The sequence below is a fragment of the Rattus rattus genome, chromosome 2, assembly GCF_011064425.1.
Source record: "Rattus rattus isolate New Zealand chromosome 2, Rrattus_CSIRO_v1, whole genome shotgun sequence".
NCBI classification, from domain to species: Eukaryota; Metazoa; Chordata; class Mammalia; order Rodentia; family Muridae; genus Rattus; species Rattus rattus.
In genome coordinates, this window is record NC_046155.1 from 89,405,036 (window position 1) to 89,428,624 (window position 23,589).

At 36.3% G+C, this 23,589-nt stretch overlaps 1 protein-coding gene across 3 annotated transcripts in view; it reads right to left on the reverse strand.

The window, feature by feature from the left end:
* Usp47 (ubiquitin specific peptidase 47) overlaps positions 1–23,380 on the reverse strand; it is a 57,217-nt gene extending 33,837 nt beyond the window's left edge. For 2 of the 3 annotated variants that reach the window (XM_032892896.1, XM_032892897.1), the window contains exons 1-8: positions 23,345–23,380; positions 16,921–17,124; positions 15,322–15,435; positions 13,628–13,766; positions 11,298–11,394; positions 8,010–8,155; positions 6,952–7,031; positions 4,570–4,719 (exon numbers count right to left, since the gene is read on the reverse strand). In XM_032892896.1, coding sequence (XP_032748787.1) covers positions 4,570–4,719; positions 6,952–7,031; positions 8,010–8,155; positions 11,298–11,394; positions 13,628–13,766; positions 15,322–15,435; positions 16,921–17,124; positions 23,345–23,365 — 951 coding nt within the window. In that variant the 5' untranslated portion in view covers positions 23,366–23,380. Of the gene's footprint in view, positions 1–4,569; positions 4,720–6,951; positions 7,032–8,009; positions 8,156–11,297; positions 11,395–13,627; positions 13,790–15,321; positions 15,436–16,920; positions 17,125–23,344 lie in introns of those variants that run through there. The other variant, XM_032892894.1, reaches the window with a different exon arrangement.
* Positions 23,381–23,589: the final 209 nt, after the last annotated feature.

Genomic DNA, 23,589 nt, shown 5'->3' on the forward strand with positions numbered 1-23,589 from the left:
GTTTGCCCCAGTCTGTGAATTAAGTTAGGTCTGTGTATTTATTATCTATGCTGGGTCCTTTATCCCACAGGACAGCAGAGGCAGTAAATAGTTTCTATATAAAGACAGGAATTGACTAAATTCAGTAGTAACTCTAATAATGATCAACAGTGATGCAGTTCTAAAATGTAGTCATAAAAAAACATTTACATGATCAAGTTTATGAAAACGAAACCAGACTGTATGCCAACTTTTGTGCCTGGCTTTCTTCCATGCAGCTTCACTTCCTGCACATTCATTCAAATTACTGTTCATTGGTATCTACAGCTTATGCATATCGGAATTTGTTCAATCATTTACTTGTTAAGGAAAATCTCACCTTAGAAGTTAGAAGTCAATGTTACAAGTCTTCCTCAATTGTTCCTCACCTTATTTTTAGAAACAGGGTCTCTTACTGACCATGGGCTTACCCAATTTGACTAGACTGGCCAGCTAGCAAACCTTAGGTATCTTGCTAGTAAACGTAAGGTAACCTCCTTTCTCCATCTCCCTAGCACTTTAAGTACTGGCATGTGTCTCTATGCTCAACCTCTATGTGAGCTCTGGGATCAAAAATCAGGGTCTCACACTTGCACAGCTAACACTTTACTAGCTCAGCTACTGTAATGATTTGTACTGTTAACTGTACCAGTGACAGGAAGTAAGATTTTCACTGTAAAATCTACACTTCCTTAATAGCTAGTTGACTGAGACTTTTTTGATTCTGGCATATGAATGCCCACTCTGATGAAACACTGGTAAGATCTTTTGCCAATTTTCTAAATGGACTGTGAAATTAAAAAATAAAACAAAACTGATTGCTTGAAAATTTTAAATATTCCTTTGTCAGATATACAATGAGCAAATATTCTATTTCAGGAGTAAATACTTTTAATTTTGTGAGTTATGTTTTTAACATTAAATCTTACAGTTCATCTGATGTCTGGATTTATGTGGTTTTGTTTTTACTAAAGCTTTACATATTTGATATTTAAGTCTATGTCCGTTCTGAATTACTATTTGAGGAGGGTGTGAGATAAGAGTTAAGGTTCACTGGCATGAGATAGATGTTAATGGCAGTCAGCACCATTACTTGAATATTCCATCCTGCTTTCCTGAGTTATTTCTCTGTCCATCAAAAACGTTGGGCATATTTGTCTGAATCTATTTCTGGGTGTTCTGTTCAATCATCCCTGTGCTAATACAAAGCATCCTAATGACTACAGAGGCATGGAAAGGCTTTTTATTGCTAAGTAGCATTCAATCTAATTTAGTTAGATCTGTTCCTTCCACTTTTCTTTTTTTTAAAAAAAAAAAAGTACTCTGGCTATTCCAGTGCATTTAAATACGTGCTATGAAAATCTTGGTGGCCTACAATAAGAACTGCATCACACCATGTAACTTCAGAAGAACTGGTATCTTTATTGTGCTGAATTTCCAATCAATGCGTTTCTCCACTTAAACACCTCTCCTAGTTTTCTGGTTTTCAGTACAGAAGTTCAATATGTGTGGGATTTTGTTATTGTTGCTTCATTTGCACTTGCACTTTTTTCAAGCAGTCCTGTATTTTAATCTTCACTTTCACCTATTCATTGCTAGTATCCTGAAATACAATGATTTTTGAATGTTTTTCTTATGGCCTAAAATCTTATTACCTTGTTATCTGCTTGTTTTAAATCTGCCTTAGGATTTTCTATACGATCATGTGTATTAAAAACCGTCAGCTTCATGCTTGCTCCTCCTGCTTAACTGAGTTAGCCAGAACTTACACAACAAATTGCTGAGAGGAAACATCATTGTTTAAGATAATCTGGACAGCAAGGCTCTACAAAACAAACAGGGAAGAATTCTTTCTTTTTAAGAAAAGAATATTTTGAATTCATATTTTGTTCTTAAAATGTTTAGTACAAGTACCCTGTGAAACAATTTAGACTTGAAAATTCCCTTTCCCAAACGTTTCAGTTGTGGAGTTAAATAGCTCACTAGGCACAGGGTCATTAAGAACCTAATTTACACTTGTTGAGCTGCAGTTTGTGCTATGTAACTGGTGAGTGACATGTTTTTCATCCCCAATGTTCAGAACTTTTGTCATTTCTTTTTCTGTCTTGCTATAAATATTTTAAAACCTACTGTTTTTAAAGAACAAAATGCTTTACTGATTACCTCTACACCCCTATTTATTTTTTTCACTGTTTTCTGCTCTCTTATATAATTGCTTTTCCTGGGTGTCTTCCGCTTTCCTTTTGCCAAGTTAGGTGAATCCTTAAGATTACTGACTTGAAACTTATTTTTTAAATGAACTATTTAGTGTTGTAAGTTTTCTTTTCAAAATTGTGTCACCTGTGCCTTAAAATTTGATGTTATAATTTCATTTGTCATTCAGGTACAACAGTGTTTAAAATTCCTATTGAGATTTTCAACTTGACCAATAACCATACTTATTGTTTACTTCTGAATGTTCCCTCTAATGAAATGCTGGTGCTGGTGAATTCTTTTGCTAATTTTCTTTTTGCAGGATTTCACTGTGTATCCCTGGCTATCTCGGAACTCATTCTATAGATCAGGTTCTATGGACCAGGCTGTCCTTGAACTCACAGAAGCATCTCTGCCTCTGTCCCCCAAGTGCTGGAATTAAAGGTGTGCACCACCATTGCCTGGCCTTTTGCTAATTGGATTGTGTAATTAAAAACACAAAACTCAACGTTTTAAAAGTTTTGTATGTTTTAAATATTCCTTTGTCTGGTACATGATACGTAAATGTTCTTTTACCCTTGAGTCTCTTCATCTCTTTCACATGGGATTTCAAGTATTTGGTTATTTTCCTATTCTTTTCTGCTAGTGGTATCTACTTCATCGTGGTAGGAAATCATGTAATGCGATTGAAAAATTTAAGAGTACTCTGACAGCCCAAGTTTTGGCCCATCTAGACTATATTTTATGGGCATTTAAATGTGTACTCTGCAGCTAGATGGAACATCTAATGTCAATTAGATTTCTATCAAATGATGGTGCTGTTGGATTCTTCTGTAAGTTCTTTGCCATTCTGTATAGTTGTTTTACCTATCAATTGGCAAAGGAATAGGGTACTGAAATCTCCAACTATGACTAGAAAAAAAATTAGTTTGTATGTGTTCTCTAAAGAAGCTATTTCTTCACACACTTTGCAGCTGTTAGCTGATGCATATATGTCTAGCATTGTTGTCTTGATGGTATGGAAATGTTCTAAAACAGTCCTTACCTGCCCAATACACAGCCACTCCTGATTTCTTCTGAATATTTTCATGACACACTACTTTCCACCATCTCACATGTTCATGCATGTAATTCCTTCTGGACAACATATTATTGGATTGTGTTTTAAAAAACCTGTTTCTAGTTAATATATTTATATACATGTAACTAAGGTGGCCATATTATTTTCAGATTTTTGTATGATTTTTTAGTTATCATTCTTTACTTTTTTGTGCCTTCCAAAGGTTACTTAAACATTTAAAAGAAATTCTACTGATGTACACAGAATATGACTGGGGCCTTTTCCTTTTTTGATCACTGCCCTTGTTTATCAGGTATACCAACGCCCTCCTCCTATCACTTCTCAGTATCCAACCTCCCCTATGTTTTTATGCCCCATTCCATTTATAGATCAACTGGCTTAAATATTCTTTCTACCTGTATTAAAAAAATTGCATTAGACAGCATTATAATTTTGGTTCAAACATAATTTAGAAGACTTGGCAAGGAAGGAAAACCTACTACATTTGTCCTAGACCTTAAGTTATTACAGATATTCCAAACTGTGTTCCTAAGAATCTCCATGTACCTTGAAATATTAGCAAGTGTACTACAGAGAAAGAAATACAAATAAAATACCTATAACAAATTTCTCTGCCACAGAAATTTCTGGAACATTTAAAATATGTTTTCTATAAAAAAAAAAAAAAAGAAGAAAAAGAAAAAAGAAATACAGGTGTACAATTCCTAGTGTTCCAAAATGATCTAGTGAGTTGAGTCTTGTGAAAATAGTGCCTACAAGCTAAGTGCAAAAAAGTGCTTGAACACTGGCTACTATGAATACATGAAGATGAGACATGTAGTATCAGCTGTGACAATCAAAAGATAATTCCATAATGAATGAGAAAAGACCTTTCTTTAATTGTAAGAGCTCTTAGCATTGACTTTAAGTCTGCAATCATGCTAAAAATGTGATTAAGAGGTGATTACAAGTGTTAAAATTAAAAAGATGATTATAGATGTTAAATTTGGATAACTGCTTACTTTATTCGTTTTAACCTTAAATATTATTGTTTATTTAAACTAATTACTATACCACACATTTTAGATTAACGAAAAAATACTAAAATTTTGAATAGAACTTCATATACTTGTCTAAAAAAACTCCAGGTTAACCTGACTAACATATCCTTAATTCTGTGGCTTAGCAAACAGAACACATAATCATCAATGTTGTGTGTACATGTGTATACGTAATATAAATGTAGATTGGTGTGTGTGTGTTATCTGTAAATATCCAGTCAACTGGAAGGTACATACCACACTGGCAAATGCTTGGCTAGACCCATAAGGTCGGATGACCAGTGGAATATCAAGATACGTGTCAATTCTCCAGCCTTCATAACCGCATTCCAGACACCTCACATAGTCTTTCAGTTTGCCTTGGTACAGCTCATTTATAAGATCAGCCTAAAAACAATATTCACATTTTTAAAAGTGTTCCCTTGTTACAAGCAATTTTAAGTTGTATCAATATACAGTCCTTGGTATAAGAAGAGTCACAAAACGATACTGATTTTTTTCTACTTAAGTTTTAGAAAGCCAATAAATATCTATAATTTTAGGGAACAAAATTGACAACTGAAAACAAAAATCACCTGAGAAAGAAATTAATAAAATTAGTTTATCACTAGTTTAAGACAAAATGATACAATTAATTATTTCAATACTCTCAAATCAACAAAACTCTCAAGTAGTAAAATAGATTCTGATGACATCAATTATCAATCACTCTGTTTTTTTCCTTAGACTGGAACTTAATTCACACTGATCAGGCAAGTTGTTACAGAGCTAAGGAGCTGTCTGTGTTCTGAATGCCTTACACAAACACCATTAGTCTCATAGTATATTCTGATTTATAAAATTCCTCTAACTTGGGCAAACAAATATTTTAAATTTTAATAATAAACATAAAACAATTCAAAGAACATAAGATACAAAAATTCAAACAATACCTTAGAATTAATCTCCCTCAAAATATCCTCATCTAAAAGGATGTATCTCTCACCTACTTCTCACAGCCAACCGGGGCTCTTCTGACTCAAGTAGGCAGGTAATTCCCTAAGTAATGACCCTTCATAAGAATGTCTTGCTTCAAGATTCTTGTTATTAAATTTTAGGAAGTCAGTAGGGATGCCTCAGCTGATCTTAATGAAGTACTGACTCACAGAGAGGAATGTGAATAAGGTCTGTGTAACTTCAGACCTATGAAGAAGAAACAGCCCCTAATACAATTTATATAAAATTACTCAATCCCATAGGATTACACAGAGAAATCACTAAGTTGTTTAAATGGTTTTTATCATTTCTCAAGTGAAAAACATCAGAGAGAAAACATACTAACAGTTTCCTCCCTCATAAATTTACATCTTTGGAAATGTCCAGGATGGATCCACACACCTTCGGACTGGATCCACCAAAGCTGCCTACTCTAATACAACTGACTTGTAATAGCCTCTTCCTTTTCCTGCCTCAGGCAGGCCTTCTGCATCTAGGATTTTGGTTCAAACCAGTATCCTAAAAAAAAAAAAGATCTGGTATTTCTTCACAAAAAAATTTTTTTTTTGCAAATAAACAGATATAAAACAATATTTATTTCTATTTAAACTCTCTTATATATTTTCTATTTATCTTTTAAAAGTTCAGGTATAGGCCTAATTTCTTAATGTATAAAAGGGTCCCAGCTATTGTTTAAAAGATTCTCTTCCAAGACAGCATACAGGTCAGGTCCTTGCCACCTTAGGACCTCTTCCTCTTTCATCCCTGGGATGCTCTATGCCGCTAAGTGAGTTAAATCAGATAAATAAGGACCTTAAATGTCAAAGCATATGACTACACCTGACTCGTCAAAATGAATATAAAGCTTGATGAATATACTTTATAATGTGGTACAGATTATCATTTATTTAAAAAAAAAAAACAGGAAAAACTACTCAAAATCCACCCTCGCAACAATTTATCTTCTGAGTGGAAAAAAGATCTTCTTGCTCATATAGACTAAATTCCATTATTTGGATGATGAATGTGCTATTAGTTTTATATTAACTTGACACAAGCTAGCGTTATCAGACAGAAAAGAATCTCAGTTGAGAAAATGCCTCCATAAGATCTAGCTGTAGGCAAGCTTGTAGGGTATTTTCTTAATGATTGATTGATGGGGGAGGGCCCAGCCCATTGTAGGTGGAGCTATCCCTGGGCTGGTGGTCCTGGGTTCTGTAAGAAAGCAGGCTGAGCAAGCTATGGGGAGCAAGCCAGTGAGCTGCACTCCTCCCTGGCCTCTGCATCAGCCCCTGCCTCCAGGTTCTTGCCCTGTCTAAGTTCCTGTCTTGACTTCCTTCAATGATAGACTATGATGTGGAAGTGTAAGCCAAATAAATCCCTTCGTCCCCAAGGTACTTTTGGCCATGGTGTTTCATCTCCCCAACAGAAACCATAACTAGGACAATGAGGAAACCAAGGTCTGGAGTGGTTTGATGAAGATGCTTCAGACTCAATCAACAGCAGATGAGAGTCTAGTAATTTAATTTCCAACTATAACAGACTGATGTCCAAGTCTTAAAACATTCCGACAAAATAAAAGTCATCTTAATATGCTAGCTGCCTTCATAACATAGTCCTTTCACCTTGAAAGAGAGAATTTACCTGTTCTGTTTGCTTCCATTTCTGTTCCAAAGCATCAAACATAACACGGCACAGTTCTTGTACATCATGCTGTTGCCAAGCTATTTTAACATAAAATTAATTAAAAATAGTATCAGACAGTATACATTGTGTTATTGTTTCAACATAAATACAAATATGGATAAATCTACTTTAAGAAGTTTCAAGAACAGAGGAAGACATATTATAGCCATGAAAGGAGTCACAGGAAAATCATCAAACCAGTGTTGTATAAATAGCACTAGTTTTGTGGTATTGAAATACTTGTTAATTTTTATTATAAAGAAATGTATTAGACATCCCACATTAACGATATTTCTCTCTGTAGGAGACAGAAAACCACAGCCAATAAAAATGTAGAGCTATGGACTCCAGTCCTAATGGCTATATCTACAACATGTTTGCAATAACAATTAATGAGAAAGAGGCCTTAATTTTTTTGTTTTGTTTTTCACGACAGGTTCTATGTGGCCCTGGCTCTCCTGCAACTCACTCCGTAGATCAGGCTGGTCTCCAAATCACAGAGATTCCCCCTGACTCTGCCTTCCTAGTGCTGGGATTAAAGGTGTGTGCCACCACTACACAGCTAAGAAAAAAGGCCACGAATTTTAAAGAGAGCAAGGAGAGGAATATAAGAGGGTTTGGAGGGAGGAAAGAAGACAGAGAAATGATGTAATTATACTATAATCTCAAAAAAATTTTTTTTAAAGTTACAAAGTTAAAAATAAATTGCTCTTTTTTAATGAAGTTTCTCCCCGTCCCCAGTATCTTTATCATCTCAAAAAATATGTTTGGAAAAAGAACTATAAAAAATTTTAAACTCATTAAAAATAGAACATACCAAATTTAACTATATAAGAATCTTAAGTAAAATTTATCTCAAATATTAAGTAATTAAAAATAAATTACTTTAACATTCAAACACAAAGCAAGGAGATGTTTCAGGTAAAGATAGTTAAGTTATTGATGTGTTGCACAGGGTGACACTGTAGTACAGAAGTCTCTAACATCAGAAGTCGCTATCATTAAAAGATTATTACCCTCACTGCTATCCCATCCAAAGCTCCTTGTGACATCTGTGGTCTCAATTGCTCTCTTTTTGCTGGTTTGTAACAGAACAAAAAGCCTCTGAAGCTGGTATGGGATGCTCGTTACAGGATCTTCTTCAGACTCTTCAAACTCCCACCTCGGAGGATGAGATCACATTAATTACATCAAATGATTTCATTCTTTAAAACATACGATCAAAATCATCACATAAGATCTCAATTCTAGGCAGTACACAGAATTTGGACGTTAACTAAAACTAAGAATATCTAGTCAGTCTTTCTCTAATTTATAAATTCAAAACTAAACAAAAGGCACAAAGCAGCTCCTGTCTTGGGAATAAAAGACAAAGCTCACTTAAATGTAAGGGTCAGATCTGAATCTGATAAAAACTTAGTTCTAATAAGTAATTCACAAAACAATGTAGAATATCCACTGACAAAACATTAAAACCCAAACTGGAAAAAACATATATACAGCTTTCAATGTATACATTTTTAGAGAATTACAAAGGAGAACAGAAGAAGTTAAACACCGAGCTGTTATATCACAGATGAAACGAAGCTGCGCCTGCCACGTCAGTGGGATGGAAGATTACATGTAGAGCATTGGTTCTCAACCTTCCTAATGGTGCATCCCTTTAAGACAGTTCCTCATGTTGTGGTGACCCACAAGCCATAAAATTATTTTCATTGCTACTTCATAATTTTAATTTTACTATTATAAATTATAATGTAACTAACCGATATGTAGGATTATCTGTTATGTGACCCCTGTGAAAGGGTTGTTCAACCTTCCATCCCCAAGGGGTTGTGACCTACAAGTTAAGAAGGGCTGATATCGATATGAGATTACCAATTGGTGCTATTCAGAGCTGGGTAATGAGTGCACATGGACTTGTGGTACTATTTCCTCATTTTTAAATGTTTCAAATATTCAACTATAGAACATTTTTAAAAAGCTATTAATGGGGTTGTAGAGATGAACCAGTGGTTATGAGCACTGGCTGTTATTCTAGAGAATCAGGATTGAAATCCCAGCATCCACATTTTGTTCCAGTGAATCTGACTTCCTCATATAGACATACATGCAGGCCAAACACCAATGCACATAGAATTTAAAAAGCTATTAAATAAATAAAATAATCCCAGTAGAATTTTATTCTCACAAATTTGTAAGAGATCATCTAGGCCTCGCTACAGGACCTCCCAGATACAAAAACACAGGATCATCCAGCAGAGGGAAGACTGGACAGCCCCAGTTGGTTACTATACTCTGGAGTTCTTAAGGTGATTCTGTACTTAATAAAACAAAACGTAAATCCTCAAATATTGAGGATCCTATTAATGGGTCCTGCCTAAACCTGGCGATGCTAAGATCACTCTAATACTCTCTATTTCCTTTTTAGTTTCAAAAGAGGCTTGACTATGAATTTTCCTACTTTCCAGTTTACAAATGGTTTTGGTTTGACTCCATCCTCTGTTAAGAGTTCAAATTTTTTAATGTTAGAACTAAGAGGTTGCACCTATGTGGCTCTGCTCCCTTTACCCAGGGGCAAACCCTTCAGCCTCCAATTCACTTTCCTTCTGTCCCATGTGCTTTAACTGTCTTCTACACGCAGTCACTAGCTCCCCTGTTAGCTTCATGGAAGGCTTTTAGAATTGGCATTCTAGGATCTCAAAATCCCATCACAACCTTAAAAGGTTATACATTTTGTTGGGACCTGGGATTTTGCAGGTTATATAGTCAGACACTTTGTTGGCACATTCAATTCTTCCCATTCTTTTACTACTAAAAAGGTTGCCAGTGTGTCCTCTCAGGTTTTCACTCAGAAATACCAGTACTACCCACAATTGCCATTCTGACCTCATGCATCCCAGTTTGGCTTAATCACAGGCCCTCCTCCAAAGGATTTCTTTCAAATCACTGTTTGAACCTGCACTACATAAGCTTTCCTAATAATTCATAGAATGTATCACAAGCCTCCGAGTCAACAACGAAGGGTCTATGTGGGCCATACACAAAGGATGAATGTGCAACTTCAGCTTTCACTGTGGTGCTGCTCGCCTGCAGCCCAGTGCGGAGCTGAGGTCTATTCTATATCAGTATCAGTGATCTCAGGTTTGGTTCTGCTGTCACCTGCTGTCAACTTCCATCTATAATCTCAATGCCTAAGTCCTCCTCATTTAATCTGTGTTTTAACCCTCATCCCTACTTACAGTGGATTGATTTCACTGGTCCCAAACACTTCTGTACTTATAGTTGTTGGGTTCCATGAAGGCTCTCTCATGGCTGTTTCCCTTTCTCACTGTCTACAGCTGTGAGCGTGCTCAACATTTCCTCCAGAAGTTATTCTCTCTACCTTGCTTTATTACCTCTCTTGGCATACAGGGCTTGTATAACGAACTTATTTAAACAGGCTCTCCATGGAAGCTCTGAAGGGGAAACTCAAGTCTATTAACACTGTGAACTCTGTGTTTGATAAAACTCATGGCAATGCAGTCAGTGTCCAAGGAATGCTTGCTACTTGATAGCCCGTTCGTTCTACGGAGCTGCAAACTTACAAGCTATCTTCAGAGTTTCAGAACATACAGTTAAACAAGCACCTAGGATGCTAGGCAGGTTTGTGGTCACAGGCAACCATCTTGGAGTACTTAAATCTTCCCAGCAGGAAGATTTCTAGCCCATCCCCCACCCCCACCCCCCATGTGCTGGCCTTTGCATTCATCTAGGGGCCTCTGCAACCCAACCTAATCACTGCTAACAGTGACTGGATCCTGGCACCTACAGTATGGCCTCAGCAGTATCTGTGTATTTAGGAACTGATTTTACCAAATAGTGATAAGAAGTGGGTGAGCATATAAAAGTGCTCCCAACAGTCCTAATACATTATTTAGGGAGCACTAACTACTATTTACTAATAACTAACAGCAGTGTTATTCAAAAATAACACTGAATTCTTAAATTGAGAGGGGGAAGAAAATCAATGTATATGTTCTGGATTCTTTTGAAATCAGACACCCCTTTCCCTATAAAAGCAGTAAAACTATGAATAGGGACATTCAATAATTTGATCCTTTCCTATCTGGCCATTTCTGATTCTCCCTCCTCATTGCTTTTATATGTCAGTGTTTCTGAAGATTCTTGTTCATCTATAATATACAATAAGTCATCATGTAAAGTAATAAATACCCCAAATATTACAAGTAAGTCTATGAAGGTAAATTTATTATTTAAAAACTGTACTTTTTATTCTTATAGAACATTTTTCAAATACTCACTTATATAATGCATTCCTAAATTCAGGAGTCATAAAAAGTGTTTGCAAAAGGCTATTCAAATAGCATGTCATCGCCTGGTTTACTAATCCCACATAACCTTTAAAGAGAAAATAAAAAAAAGATCAGCACTTGGGCTTAAACACTACAAACCAACCAATCAACCAACCAACCAACCAACTAACTAACCAACCAACCAACCAGAGGGCAAGACTGCTTAGTTGGAAATTATTTCTGTTTTTTTCCTCAAAGCCACTTGAGAAAATTCTCTTCTATAGTATGCATTAGGTAAACTTTGTTACCAATAGATATTATATGGTATGTAACAAGATATTAAGAATAACACATGTACTACACTAGGTTTTATTAGAGTATAAATCATCTTATTCCCTTCGTCTAAATAGCAATAATTAACATGGGAATGTATAAACATCTTCCCTTTAAACATCACATATAACACAGGAAGAACCAACTAGCCCAACTGCCCCCCACGCCCTCATCATCAGCCCTGTGAATCAAATTATATTTGATTTGGAGTACTAACACAGAGAGCAAAAGCAAACTCAGGTCCCTATGCTCATGCATTTTTATAAAAGCATTATCCATTTTCTTAAAAGTGTATTTCATGAGGAAAAATAAAAATATACTGTCAGTGCCCTTTAATTTTATAGTGTGACAAATGGTATGTTTTATTTGCACAAAGAAATAACAATACTTCTAAAATCCGTTATCTTAATTTCAAATAATTCACAAGATAGGGAGTTGGACCTAATACCCAGCATTCTATAAATGTCTCATAGAAAGGACTTAGCTGTCAGAATGAATATCAAACTATTTCAAGAATCTTTTCTTTTTTTTCCACTTTGAAACTTAGCTGGAACTTTTTCAAAGTATACCAATAATCTCAGAATAATCTTCACAGTATTTATTTAAAACAAGATGAAATTTTTTTTTGTCCTGTCACAGAGCAGTTCCACTAGCATTTTGGGAAGTAAACCTTAAAATCTACATTTTAAGCAATCATTTCTACATGACTTTTGAAGAAATAAAGACTTGTGACTTTACAAGCAATTTTACCATGTTCAATACTTTAAAATAACTCTGCATTCTCTTTTATCCAGGATGGTATGCAGCCAAAATCCACTGACAGAAGTTATAAACCAAAGACCATTGTTCCTTTTGCTATTTCCAGAGCAAATAAACTCCACAGTGATTAGCTATGTTACAAAATATAATAAATATAATACTATAGTAAGTATAATACTATAGGTCATATTAAAACGAAGTCTGGAATGTACATCTATTATTACTGCTATTTGCGATAGGTGTTTAATATTGAAAATATTGAAAATCTTTCTCAAATTTTTGAAAAAGGTTTGTTGTACGATGAAGACATGACATGTATCTAGATTATATTCATAAGGTAATTAATCAATCTTATATATAAATGAAACCTTCATATAAAGCTAGCCTAGTAAGATGAAATAAAATTTTAATAATTTAGGGCTGGAGAAAGAGCTCAGCAGTTAAAATCACTGGCTGTTCTTCCAGAGGACCCATGTGGAAGCTCACAATTGTCTGTTGCAAGGGATCAGTCATCCTCTTCTGCCCTCAGTGGGTAACATATTCACATGGTATACAGATACACATTATCAAACACCTATACACATTAAATAAATAAAAACTTTAAAATAAACTAGGCTTAATCATATTAAAAAATAACAGTTTTTAAAAAAGATTTGTTTCTTTTTATTTTATTTGTATATGTGTTTTGACTCCATGTGTATGTATGTACACAAACCACATGTGTGCCCATGGAGGTCAGATGAGGGCATCAGATCTGGATGGAGAGGCAGATGATTGTGAATGAGCCCCCACATGGGTAGTGAGAACCTAATTTATTTCAAACATAACAATTAAACTATAAATATAGCAGGCCCAATAAAATAAGTGTGTTCTGTCTGCTTCATGGAAGCATATTCCCTCACAGCCCATATTAATCTAAAAGAGAGAAAAGAAGACTTCATTTCCAGAGAAGTTGACTTCAGAAACATTAGAATAAATGCTTGAGGGAAAGCTACCAAAATAACTTCTCTTCAGAAGACACTATCCATTACTTTTAGTTTGCAGATAAATAAAGGTAGTAACAATGTAGTTAAGATGGCAAGTAGATGAGGGAAGAAATGGCACACAGTCTAGCCGTGCAGACTCTGCTGTTGCTGCCCAGTAATCGTGCTCTGGATCTCAGTTCCTACTGATGGAATCAAGAAATTTAATTAAGCCTGAACTTGCTGAGATTATGACTGTATGGAACACAACAAAATAGGTCTTACCAGTTTCTGACTTGTTCAAAATTGATGAATAGGAGTAGCTCTGGCTGACATAATCACTGGTAGAAGTCACAGACCCTTCTCTTGGAAGTGGACCTATAAACCTGTCATGCATGCTGTCGTCCACGTGACTGGAGTCGTCCTAAAAGGCAGCAGAACCAGTATTTACTGAGTAGCAACACTGAGAAACAGTGGAAGCATGCTAAGAATGCTTCTGCCAGGCAGGCAGGGAAAGTGTGTCCTGGGTTTCCTGCAGGCAGCTCTGAAAGCTATCTCACTCAGAGGACTGGGCAATACTCCTATATGTTTGTAGTTTCTTTCAAAGTCCTCCTCCAAATGTCCTGAGTAAGCACTGCATAGTCACTTTATATCACTTTTATAGCTTAGGCCTAGAAGCTGAGGGATGTTCAAGAGCTACTGGATGAAATGGAGAGCTGCCCAGTCTCTAATGAGAAACTTCTGTTAATGTGTAATCACTGCAAAGGGTTAAAGGGCACAGACCAGCATAAGCCGTGGAGACGAGCAACAGTGACTAAGCAAACTCAAACTGCAACTCTAACACTGAGAGTCTGCAGCTCTGCTACAATAGCTAATTCCGACTTCAGAGTCACCCAAACCCATCAAAACCCTGTGACACCACAATACAAAAGATGAGCTTCAGGGTGCCCAAGAAGGCTGTTTCAGCGTGAACACACTGCTTATCACCATCTCCAGCTCAAAGGGGCAGCTCTATTCACAACACATTTCTAACTGAAGGCCATTAAAAAGAGCAACTTGTTCTAAGCAAATTGTAGTTAAGAGAAAGGCTCTGAAAAAAATCCACATTCTCTGACCTTAGTTTTTCAGCCTGTAACACCTACGCAAAGCAGACCATGTTTTTAAAATTTTTTTCACATCTACATCCTCTGGAATTTATAACCATCAAACAAGATTTAATTACCATAGTGGGTTTTCTCTTTTGCTCTAAGAGATTATTTTTCTAATTTTATGTGTATGAGTGTTTGCCTGCATATATGTCTATGTACTATACGCCTGCAGTACCTGAAAAGGCCAGAAGAGGGTATTGAGTATTCTGGGACTGGAATCACAGCTGTGTGCTGCTGCCATGTGGGTGCTAGGTAGGAATGGAAGCTGGATCCTCTACAGGAACAGCCAGTGCTCTTAATCTTTGATCCATCTCTCCAGCCCCCATCATAGTTTAAAAAGAAGTAGTATCTTGAATGTATAGTGCTCATAACTTCTATTTGTACACCTCTTCAAAAGTCAAAACTCTGGAAAAATGCCCTTCCAATTGAGAATCAGTGGGCTTGACCGGAATGCCTATTCAAATAAGTCTTGAATTGTGGTGAGTAAATTAATGGAAGCATCTAATTGACATATTAGTCAACCAGAAAGATGGGGGTGGAGTGTGTGTGAATGGAAATGGTCTCCCAAAAGAACTAATGAGTTTATACTCAACAAGGAGAAAGGCTAAGGAACTACAAGTCTGTATGATTTCTAACCTGAGCCTCCCCATCCTTTGTACAGCAGCAGTCCCAGTGAGGCAACAAACTGAACATGATAATGGTGCTGTGGAGACCTGAGGCACCCATGCCATCACATACAGCTATCATTTATCATGCAATTGTACGTCTTTTCCTCCTTTGGGAAACTGCACTCCTAGTGCACAAAAAACTAGGTCTTTCTAAATAGCTTACCAATAGCATCTGAGGCTGTTCTCCATCTTTATCTGTCAAATGCAGAAAGTTCTTCTTTCCTGGCTCAAAATTAGCATCAAGAAGAGACTTGTCACTGGTGTGATCCAGTGGTGCCTATGGGTACAAAATAATGTTAAGAGTATGAAGAACAGTGATAATAAAACACCAAACACATATTTACATGCAAATATTTCAGTAATGATTTGGCTAAACTTCTTTTCAGCTGGTTTTGAATGAACCCCCTATCATGAGCTGAATTGCTAAACTCAATTGACAGTAGAGCATCCCAGAGGCTCACAGTCCCCAGCATTAAACCCTAAACAAAGAAAAGACTAAGGGATTGATGCATAATGCCTACCAAAAATCAATACAGCTTGTATATATACATAGATTTCTTTTACTAAAATGTATATAATGCAATGTTTTCATAAACACTAAAAAAAGTTTATATAACTAAAGACTATAAAATGTTGTGACACATGAGTCTAAGAATCCCCAGATAAGCAATGTACTGAGTATCCAAACCAAAGCAGGCATTGGAGCTCATTCCTGCCATCTCTAATTATGTGTCTCCAATCTCCAAGAATGCCAAAAGGCTTTTTGTTTTTTTGTTTTTTAAAATTTGCCAACAGCACGGGAAAAAGAGAGTACCAAGAACATACCAGAGATGATTTATGAAAAAAAAAAATCTAGAAAAACTCAAGAGCTCAAAGTACCTACAGGTCAAAGTGCCTACAGGAGACTTCTGGAGATAAAGGTAGTAGGAAACACTAGGCAAAGGTCAAGAGCTGAGGCCAGGGAACTCAGGAGAACAAATGAGAAAAGGCGTTCTGGTCAGTCCGGCCCCTGCTTTTCCTCCTTAGACTAAGGAGTGGACAATAGAACTTATTCTCTCTCTGGATACTATAGCCAGCAAGGTGGAGCAGAGCCATGTAACCAGATGCTATTCATCTCTCAACCCAAGATGGGCTGACATCGGCATGCCCCATCCCTCCAACATGAAAATGGAAGCTAAATACTGCAAATTTAAACAGCCTCCATTGAAATTCTTGACTACAAAGACTTATGAGTAAAACAAGAATCACTAGGCCTCTGAGGAGATACTGCAATATAGAAATGAGACAACACAAAAAATGAAGTGGAAACATCACAAAGGAAATAAGCAGTTACTACAAAAGAAACTGAGACACAAAACAAACCTCACACATGTGAGAGTGTATACATCAGAAAGACCTTTGAGTTTGAGTTCAAATACACAGTTACACAATAAAAGGAAACAAGCCATTTTATTCATAATTTTTATTAAAACGAACTTCCAGTAAATATGAAAATGTTTTAGTTATGTAGGAGTCACTTTCTTATGAATACAAAACTAATGACCTGATAAATGTAAATTTTAGGACAACTGGTGACTCCAGAACAAAGGCAGGGAAGAGGGACCAGTCACTGTGTCTGCACTTAGTCACTACAGTTTTGATAACCATAGAAAGGGAATTGTAATGTCCAAGCTTTCATTCTATCACCATAGTAAGAGCAGTAATCAAAGCTATGACATTACTATTAGCAGATTAAGTAAATGCTTTAAGTCTGAGAGTTTACCGAATCAGCAGTATTGACTCCATTTCCCCATGTCAAATCAAAGGTTCCGTTTATGTAGCCTACTTTGTTGGCCACATCTTCAAAGAGCTTTCTGACTGGGGTAGATGCTGGTAAATTCACTGTGATCCGTTCATTCACTGTCTTTGAGTTAGTAGTGTCCTGTATTATACATAAGACTCTAGGTTCTTCAGCAGCATTTTCTATCTGAAATTTAAAAAAGTGTTAACTTTTAATTATTCTTTAAAGAAACACAAGTATCATTAACTATAAAATTTTATGATCAGTGTAAAGAACCCATAAGACAATATTTTCTCTGTACTGTTTTACTGTTTGAAGCACATCCCAATAGATCCTGTCAAACATAAGCACCATGATTGCTTTGGGGAAAGTGGTCATTCCTGTGGACATCTGCTTTTACCTTTTAAGGTTATAAAGCAAGAGAGCCAAGAAGCCATGAATACTTTAAGCTAAAAATTACAAAATTTGGGGCTAGAGCCTGTTGCTCTTCTAAAGGACCTGAATTTAGTTCTCGGTATTCATGCTGAACAGTTCACAACCACTTCTAATTCAGTTCCGGGAGATCCAATGCTTTCTTCTGGCTTCCACAGGCACCAGGCATTTTTGTGGTGGACAGATACACATGCTGGCAAAACACTCATATAAAAAATTTTCAATTGACAAGTTTGATCTTTAAAAATGTATCATTACCAAGTCTTTTCAGCTATCAACCTGGAAACTGGATTATAAATTTTCCTTCCTTCTTTTTATCAGTAACTGTCAAGACAAAAATTTTTTTAAAAAATATTTCTCAAAACAAAAAAAAAAAAACCCCAAAGAACTACGCCCTATACCTCCCTTCAGCTCTTGAAAATACTGATTTTCTTTTATATTTCCCATGGTATTAGCAGTTACATCAACTGTATTTGAACACTCCAGATGCTTGAGTGGAAGAAATTCCCCTCTTCCTTATCTAACGGCAAACTTGGCATGAGCCACCGATACCTCCCCAGCTTCTGAAACCAAGCTGAGCACCTTCCAGTTTCGCCTCTCTTTACCTGACATGGCACCAAACAGTATCTAGTCTACTTGGGTATCCCTTGTTGCTCTCTTCTGCTATAGTCAGAGTATCCTCTAGTAAAATGATGGCGACATCTTCCTTCCTGAGAAGTTTAAATCTTTCGATCTCACATTCCTTCAATCAAAAGAGTATTTCTAATACTAGTGCTGGTGATGCATCTTGGGCTTTCCCTGGGGGATCTCTGGCATCCTCATGAAAGGCTACTCAGAAACACACTTACACCCTGTGCTCTAGCCAAGCAGCATCTTGTCTTCTCCTCTCCCCTTCTTGTTGCATCCTCTCTTCTCTCTTTCTTATCTCTCTTCACTATGGTATTGGGACTGAATTTAGAGTCTCTGTATAGTCCCACTTCCAAGAATTCCTTGTTTTTAACAGGATCAATTTCAACCTTTTGTTATGTTCTTATCCAATTTAAAATTAGAATTATCATCAGGGACTAATACTGAAAACAGGATAGTCACAAAGTGTATGTCAGGTGAAGTAAAGTAAAATCACCATAATTTGTTTCTGCAATGTCAATTTTGGCCTTGTAAGGGATTGTGTGAATTAAGGTTAATCCTATTAGATTTGAATAAAAATACATCTCTATAAAACAGATTGGCTACTTCATTTCAAACAGAAATAAATATTACAAATAAAAATTTTAATTACTAACAATACAAAAATGAAAATGAAAAATACCCTCTTTATAAAAATTGACTGCAATAAGAGGGTATTATTAATATACCCATGAAAAGGAGGAAAAGCCTTCAATTCTGTATTTAAGGTGGACATTAGCACACAGAATGGAGTATATTACACATTTGAAATAAAAATTAATAACATAAACCAGACCTTTACGAAAATCTGGTCTGTAGTAAAAGAGTGAACTCAAAATAATTTCAACTACGCAACTTTTTTTTTTTTTTTGTGGGGGGAGGGATGTTGGTTTTTGGCTTTTTGTTTGTTTTGAGATAGAATCTGGAAACATCCTAGGCCAGGTTGGTCCTGAACTTTCTTGCCTCAGCCCTCCAAGTGCTGGCATTAAAGGCATGTTCTACCACGCCCAGCAAGTACCTGCTTGAATAATCCCAATACACTGTAGAAGAATATGGACATGGAAATGCTGCAGCACAGTATACTAACAGTGGTATTATTCCGATATCACAGGGCTAGCTCCCCTAGCTCCCAACTTCCTTAACACAGGTGAGAGGAAAGTATATAAACTCTAGATTCTTCTCCTACCTGAACACACAGAGAAGTTACTATAATAGACCCCATGTGAAGAGCAACCATGCTATAGTAAACACAAATTTTAATTTTTATTTGTTCCTTGAGCTTCTTTTAATGGCAGTAATTATTTTCTCTCTATATAACTATGCTGCCCTTTACAAAAGAGTAAAGGCTGGGCATGGTGGTGCCTACCTTTAATCCCAGCAATCAATAGGCAGTGATGGGCAGATTTGAGTTTAAGGCCAGCCTGGTCTACAAAGAATGTTCCATGCCAGCCAGAGCTGGACCTTGTCACTAAATAAATACATAAATAAATGGAAGAATATAAAGAAAGACAGAAAAATGACTTATAATTCTATATCTCAAAAACCTAGCAACATTTTGTTGAACAACTTTCCAGTATTTTTCCTATGCACATACACAGGCTTCTCAGATACAGACATTGAATCAGAGCAGACATGGTATTTTGCAATTCTTTATTTATAAATACATCATCCAATTCTTTTTCTATCAGGTTTTAATTTATCATTTTAAGCTGGAAAATAATTAGTGCATAGATTAATAATATTTTATTATTCTATGTTACTGATTCCTAGATTGGAATTTGGGGGTGGGGGGTGGGGGCAGTTTGAGGACTGAGCCAGAGCATTGGGCATGCTAGGCAGTGCTAGACTACTGAACCACACCCCAGCCCACAAGCTTTTAAAAACAATCATGTGATAAAGCTTTGTACCCATTCTGTTTTCTAATATTTCCATGCCTACCATATTTTACTCTTGAATTTAATTCTAGTATAATTTAAACAAATACAATGTTCTTTAAAGGTCTAGACCAGCTCTTTATAAACTATTACTTTATTTTATATCCAATTATCTGGTTTTCCTTTACTTCACTTATAATTAAATCTAACATGTGGCTACCAAGTATACATTTCACCTAACTTTAAAATCCCTATAAAATTTTTTCTTTTCCTTACCTCAAATATGGACACTGGTTAAAATAAAAAAAAAAATTCCCCATTGGACAGTATCAGAATTAAGACATTGTAATTTCATATAAACGGTTTTTCAAGAGCGAAACTCCTCTACAGTATCAATTTAATAATTTTCTAAAACATTAAATTTAAAAATACATTTACTAGGCTTGAGACAACTGGAGTAGATACCTATTCTTTGAGGCTCTACTGCAGAATGGTGGTACTTATGCCCAAAAAAGAGGTAATACTATCTTCAGGTGAATTACAAAATGCTAAAACTCAGGCTGGAGAGATGGCTCAGTGGTTAAGAGCACTGACTGTTCTTCCAGAGGTCCTGAGTTCAATTCCCAGCAACCACATGGTGGCTCACAACCATCAGTAATGTGATTCAGAGTCCTCGTCTGGTGTGTCTGAAGAGAGCCACAATGTACTCATATACATAAAATACTAGAAATATTTTTTTAAAAATTAAAAAAATACCCAAAATGCTAAAACTCTTTGCTACATTTTCCTTTTTCCACCTTTTCATGAATTTTGAGGTTCATGTTTAGGTTCGCCAGAATGTGTGACATTGTGTTATTTAGAGCTGGGCCTTAAGAAACCAGCAGCCGCCACTACATATCTTGAAAAGTCCCCCTTTATAAACAAGCCCACATGTAAGAGATCCAATTACACCAGCATCAGCTCGCTATGCAGAAGCCCTAGCAGTCTATATGGGCAAAAGAGGTCGCTGAGTGGAAGCACTGAGGTGGATGTGTGACACACGAGAATAGCATTCTTGGACTTTCCATTCAAAGCCAAGCACCAGCTAAATGGAGCCAAGACATGACGCTTCAAAGAACAGAGCTCAACAGCTGAGTCCTTGCTCAAACTTCATCCCACACAATCCTGAGTAAATAAATTAATTGTTCTTTTAAGCCACTAAATGTTATGATAGGCTGCTACCAACAGTAGGTAACAAAAACATGTTAAGATACAGTCAGGCACATGCAAACTATTATAGAAAGACATGATGATGGTAGGGTGTAGTGGGGTGGGAGTGGGACACACCTGAGCACAGAACATGCTTTAGGGTAGAGAGCAAATGTTTAGACGGAAGAGTTCTAAGAACTCAAGATGAGAGAAAGTTACAAAGTTTTAAAATCCCACAAAAGGTTCCATTTATGAAGACAAATGCACTTAGGACAAGGTATTGGAAGATCAAAGTTCCCTACACAGAAAACTTAGCCAAGAATGAGGACGATCAAATTTATTTTACATGAATGCACACACGCACATGCTAAGCACTCCATGAGGAAGCCGGCTGCCTGTGCCTGTGTCTAAACTCAATGCACAAGCAGCTGATTTCCCAGCACAATGGAAAGAAAACTTCAAAAAGTAAAATTCAGTAATAGAACCTTGATGCGAAAAAGTAACTACATTAGGATAATCAGAGAGTAAATTGTGTTTTCTTCCAGATACAGCTCTGCTATTAGAAGAATACAGAAGCAGCTGACAAGGGAAATCCTAAGTACACCCTGAATGTATGCTGCTTTCAAATCATGTCTTTTTTAAAACACTCTTAACAGTCAAACTTTGAGGTCACTGCTGTCAACATTGTGATTTTTGTGACTGTGACAATGACAATGACTAAGCTTAGCTAGGGCTTGCAATTCTGTAATTCTAGAAACTCAAGAGGATAAGGCAGGAAGATTCTAAGTTCAAGACCTGTCAGGCAATTTAGTGAGGCACACTCAGAATAAAGAAACTAAAAAGAGACGAGGGGCACGGCTAAGTGCTGTGCTTGCCTAGCAGGTGTGGAGCATGAAGCCCTACACTCAATCCCTAATACCTCAAAGCAACAACATAAAACCTAGACAACAAAACACTTCTTAGATGTTTTGTATTTAAAAGTACAAAGATATATAGTTGATGGTTTATGTTCAATGTCATTAGATGTAAAAAATACAAAAACTCAAAGCTATCAACATTTGATTTTTCTGAGAGAAAAAAGTTAAAGAATTAAAACACCGTGAAGGGTCTTCTTTACTTCCACATTCAACCATCCATCTACTTTCCAGGCTTTCTTCCTTCAGCGACGACGTTAGAACTAAGCGAATATGGTTACAAACTTACGTACATGCACAGTCCATTTCTCTACTTCTGGGCAAAAGCCGCCTAAAGGTAAGATAGCCAGTCTTGGGTCTTTGCTGTGGCTAGTCACTGTTCATAAATACTATACTGCTACAGATTATTATTGAGTATAAATATGTTTTGATAACTGAAATTTATATAATTTATAATTTCTTGGCCTTAGAGTATTCAATTTAAGTAATAATTCTTGGTCTGCTGATCAAGATCCTGATTTACATTAAAAATTATTTTAAGATTCTCTTTATACTCCATTCAAACCTCTAATCTACTCAAGTTACCTGTTTTGTAAGTGGTCACTTATAACACTTGGGACACATGGAACCACACAGAAGGAAAGCAGATGTGGAGGAATGAAGGAGAGAGAGGTATGAACTACTGGTTAGTGTGTAGTGCACAGGGAAGTTTGGGCTTATACCACAGGGGATCAAGAAGCTAACACTTGTATCTAATTCTTCAATAAGATTTCTAGATATAGGACCTGTGAGATGGCTCAGTGTGTAAAGACATTTGGTGTCAAGCTGAAGACCTGAGCTTAATTCCTGAAGCCTACGCTAGAAGCAGAGAATGGACTTCCCTAACAAGCTGTCCTTTGACCTTCACATGCAGGAGTAGCAGGCACCCCACTCCCTGGCCCCCATACATAAATAAATAAATGAATAAATAAATCATATCAAAAGTTTCTAAGCAGTAACTTTATAAGTAATTAACTTAATCCCTAGTACTATTAATAGTGAGGAAAATAAATATATCTGTAACAATAGGCAAATACTACATCCAAATCCAAAACTAAGGGCTTTACCATTTTCTTTCAGTTCTTCCTCTTTATTCACTTGTTAAGTACAAAGGACTGTACAGATGTAAGACTCATTTAAGATGAAGTTTTAACTATGCCACTAAAACTGCTTAGGAGTAAAATAGCCAGACAAGCAGAAAACTTAAGACATGCTTTGCTGCTGAACAAAACACCAGCATGCTGTTACTTGCTCTGCTGACTGTCGCACTACAGCAGTGACCCAGCAAGCTACCTGTAAAAATTTCTTCTTCATTTCATCAAAGATATTTTGTCTGCATCTCCAAAACACATCCTATAGCATATAAAAACAAAATGAATTAATTCCATAAAATAAACAAGTGAAATGAAAGCAAAAGACATCCTGTTATAAGACACTTATAATTACAATATTATAGACCATCTAGAACTTCATTTATAATTTTTACTGCAATTTTAATGCTGGGTATATCAGTCTTGTAGATATATACTGAAAACCTA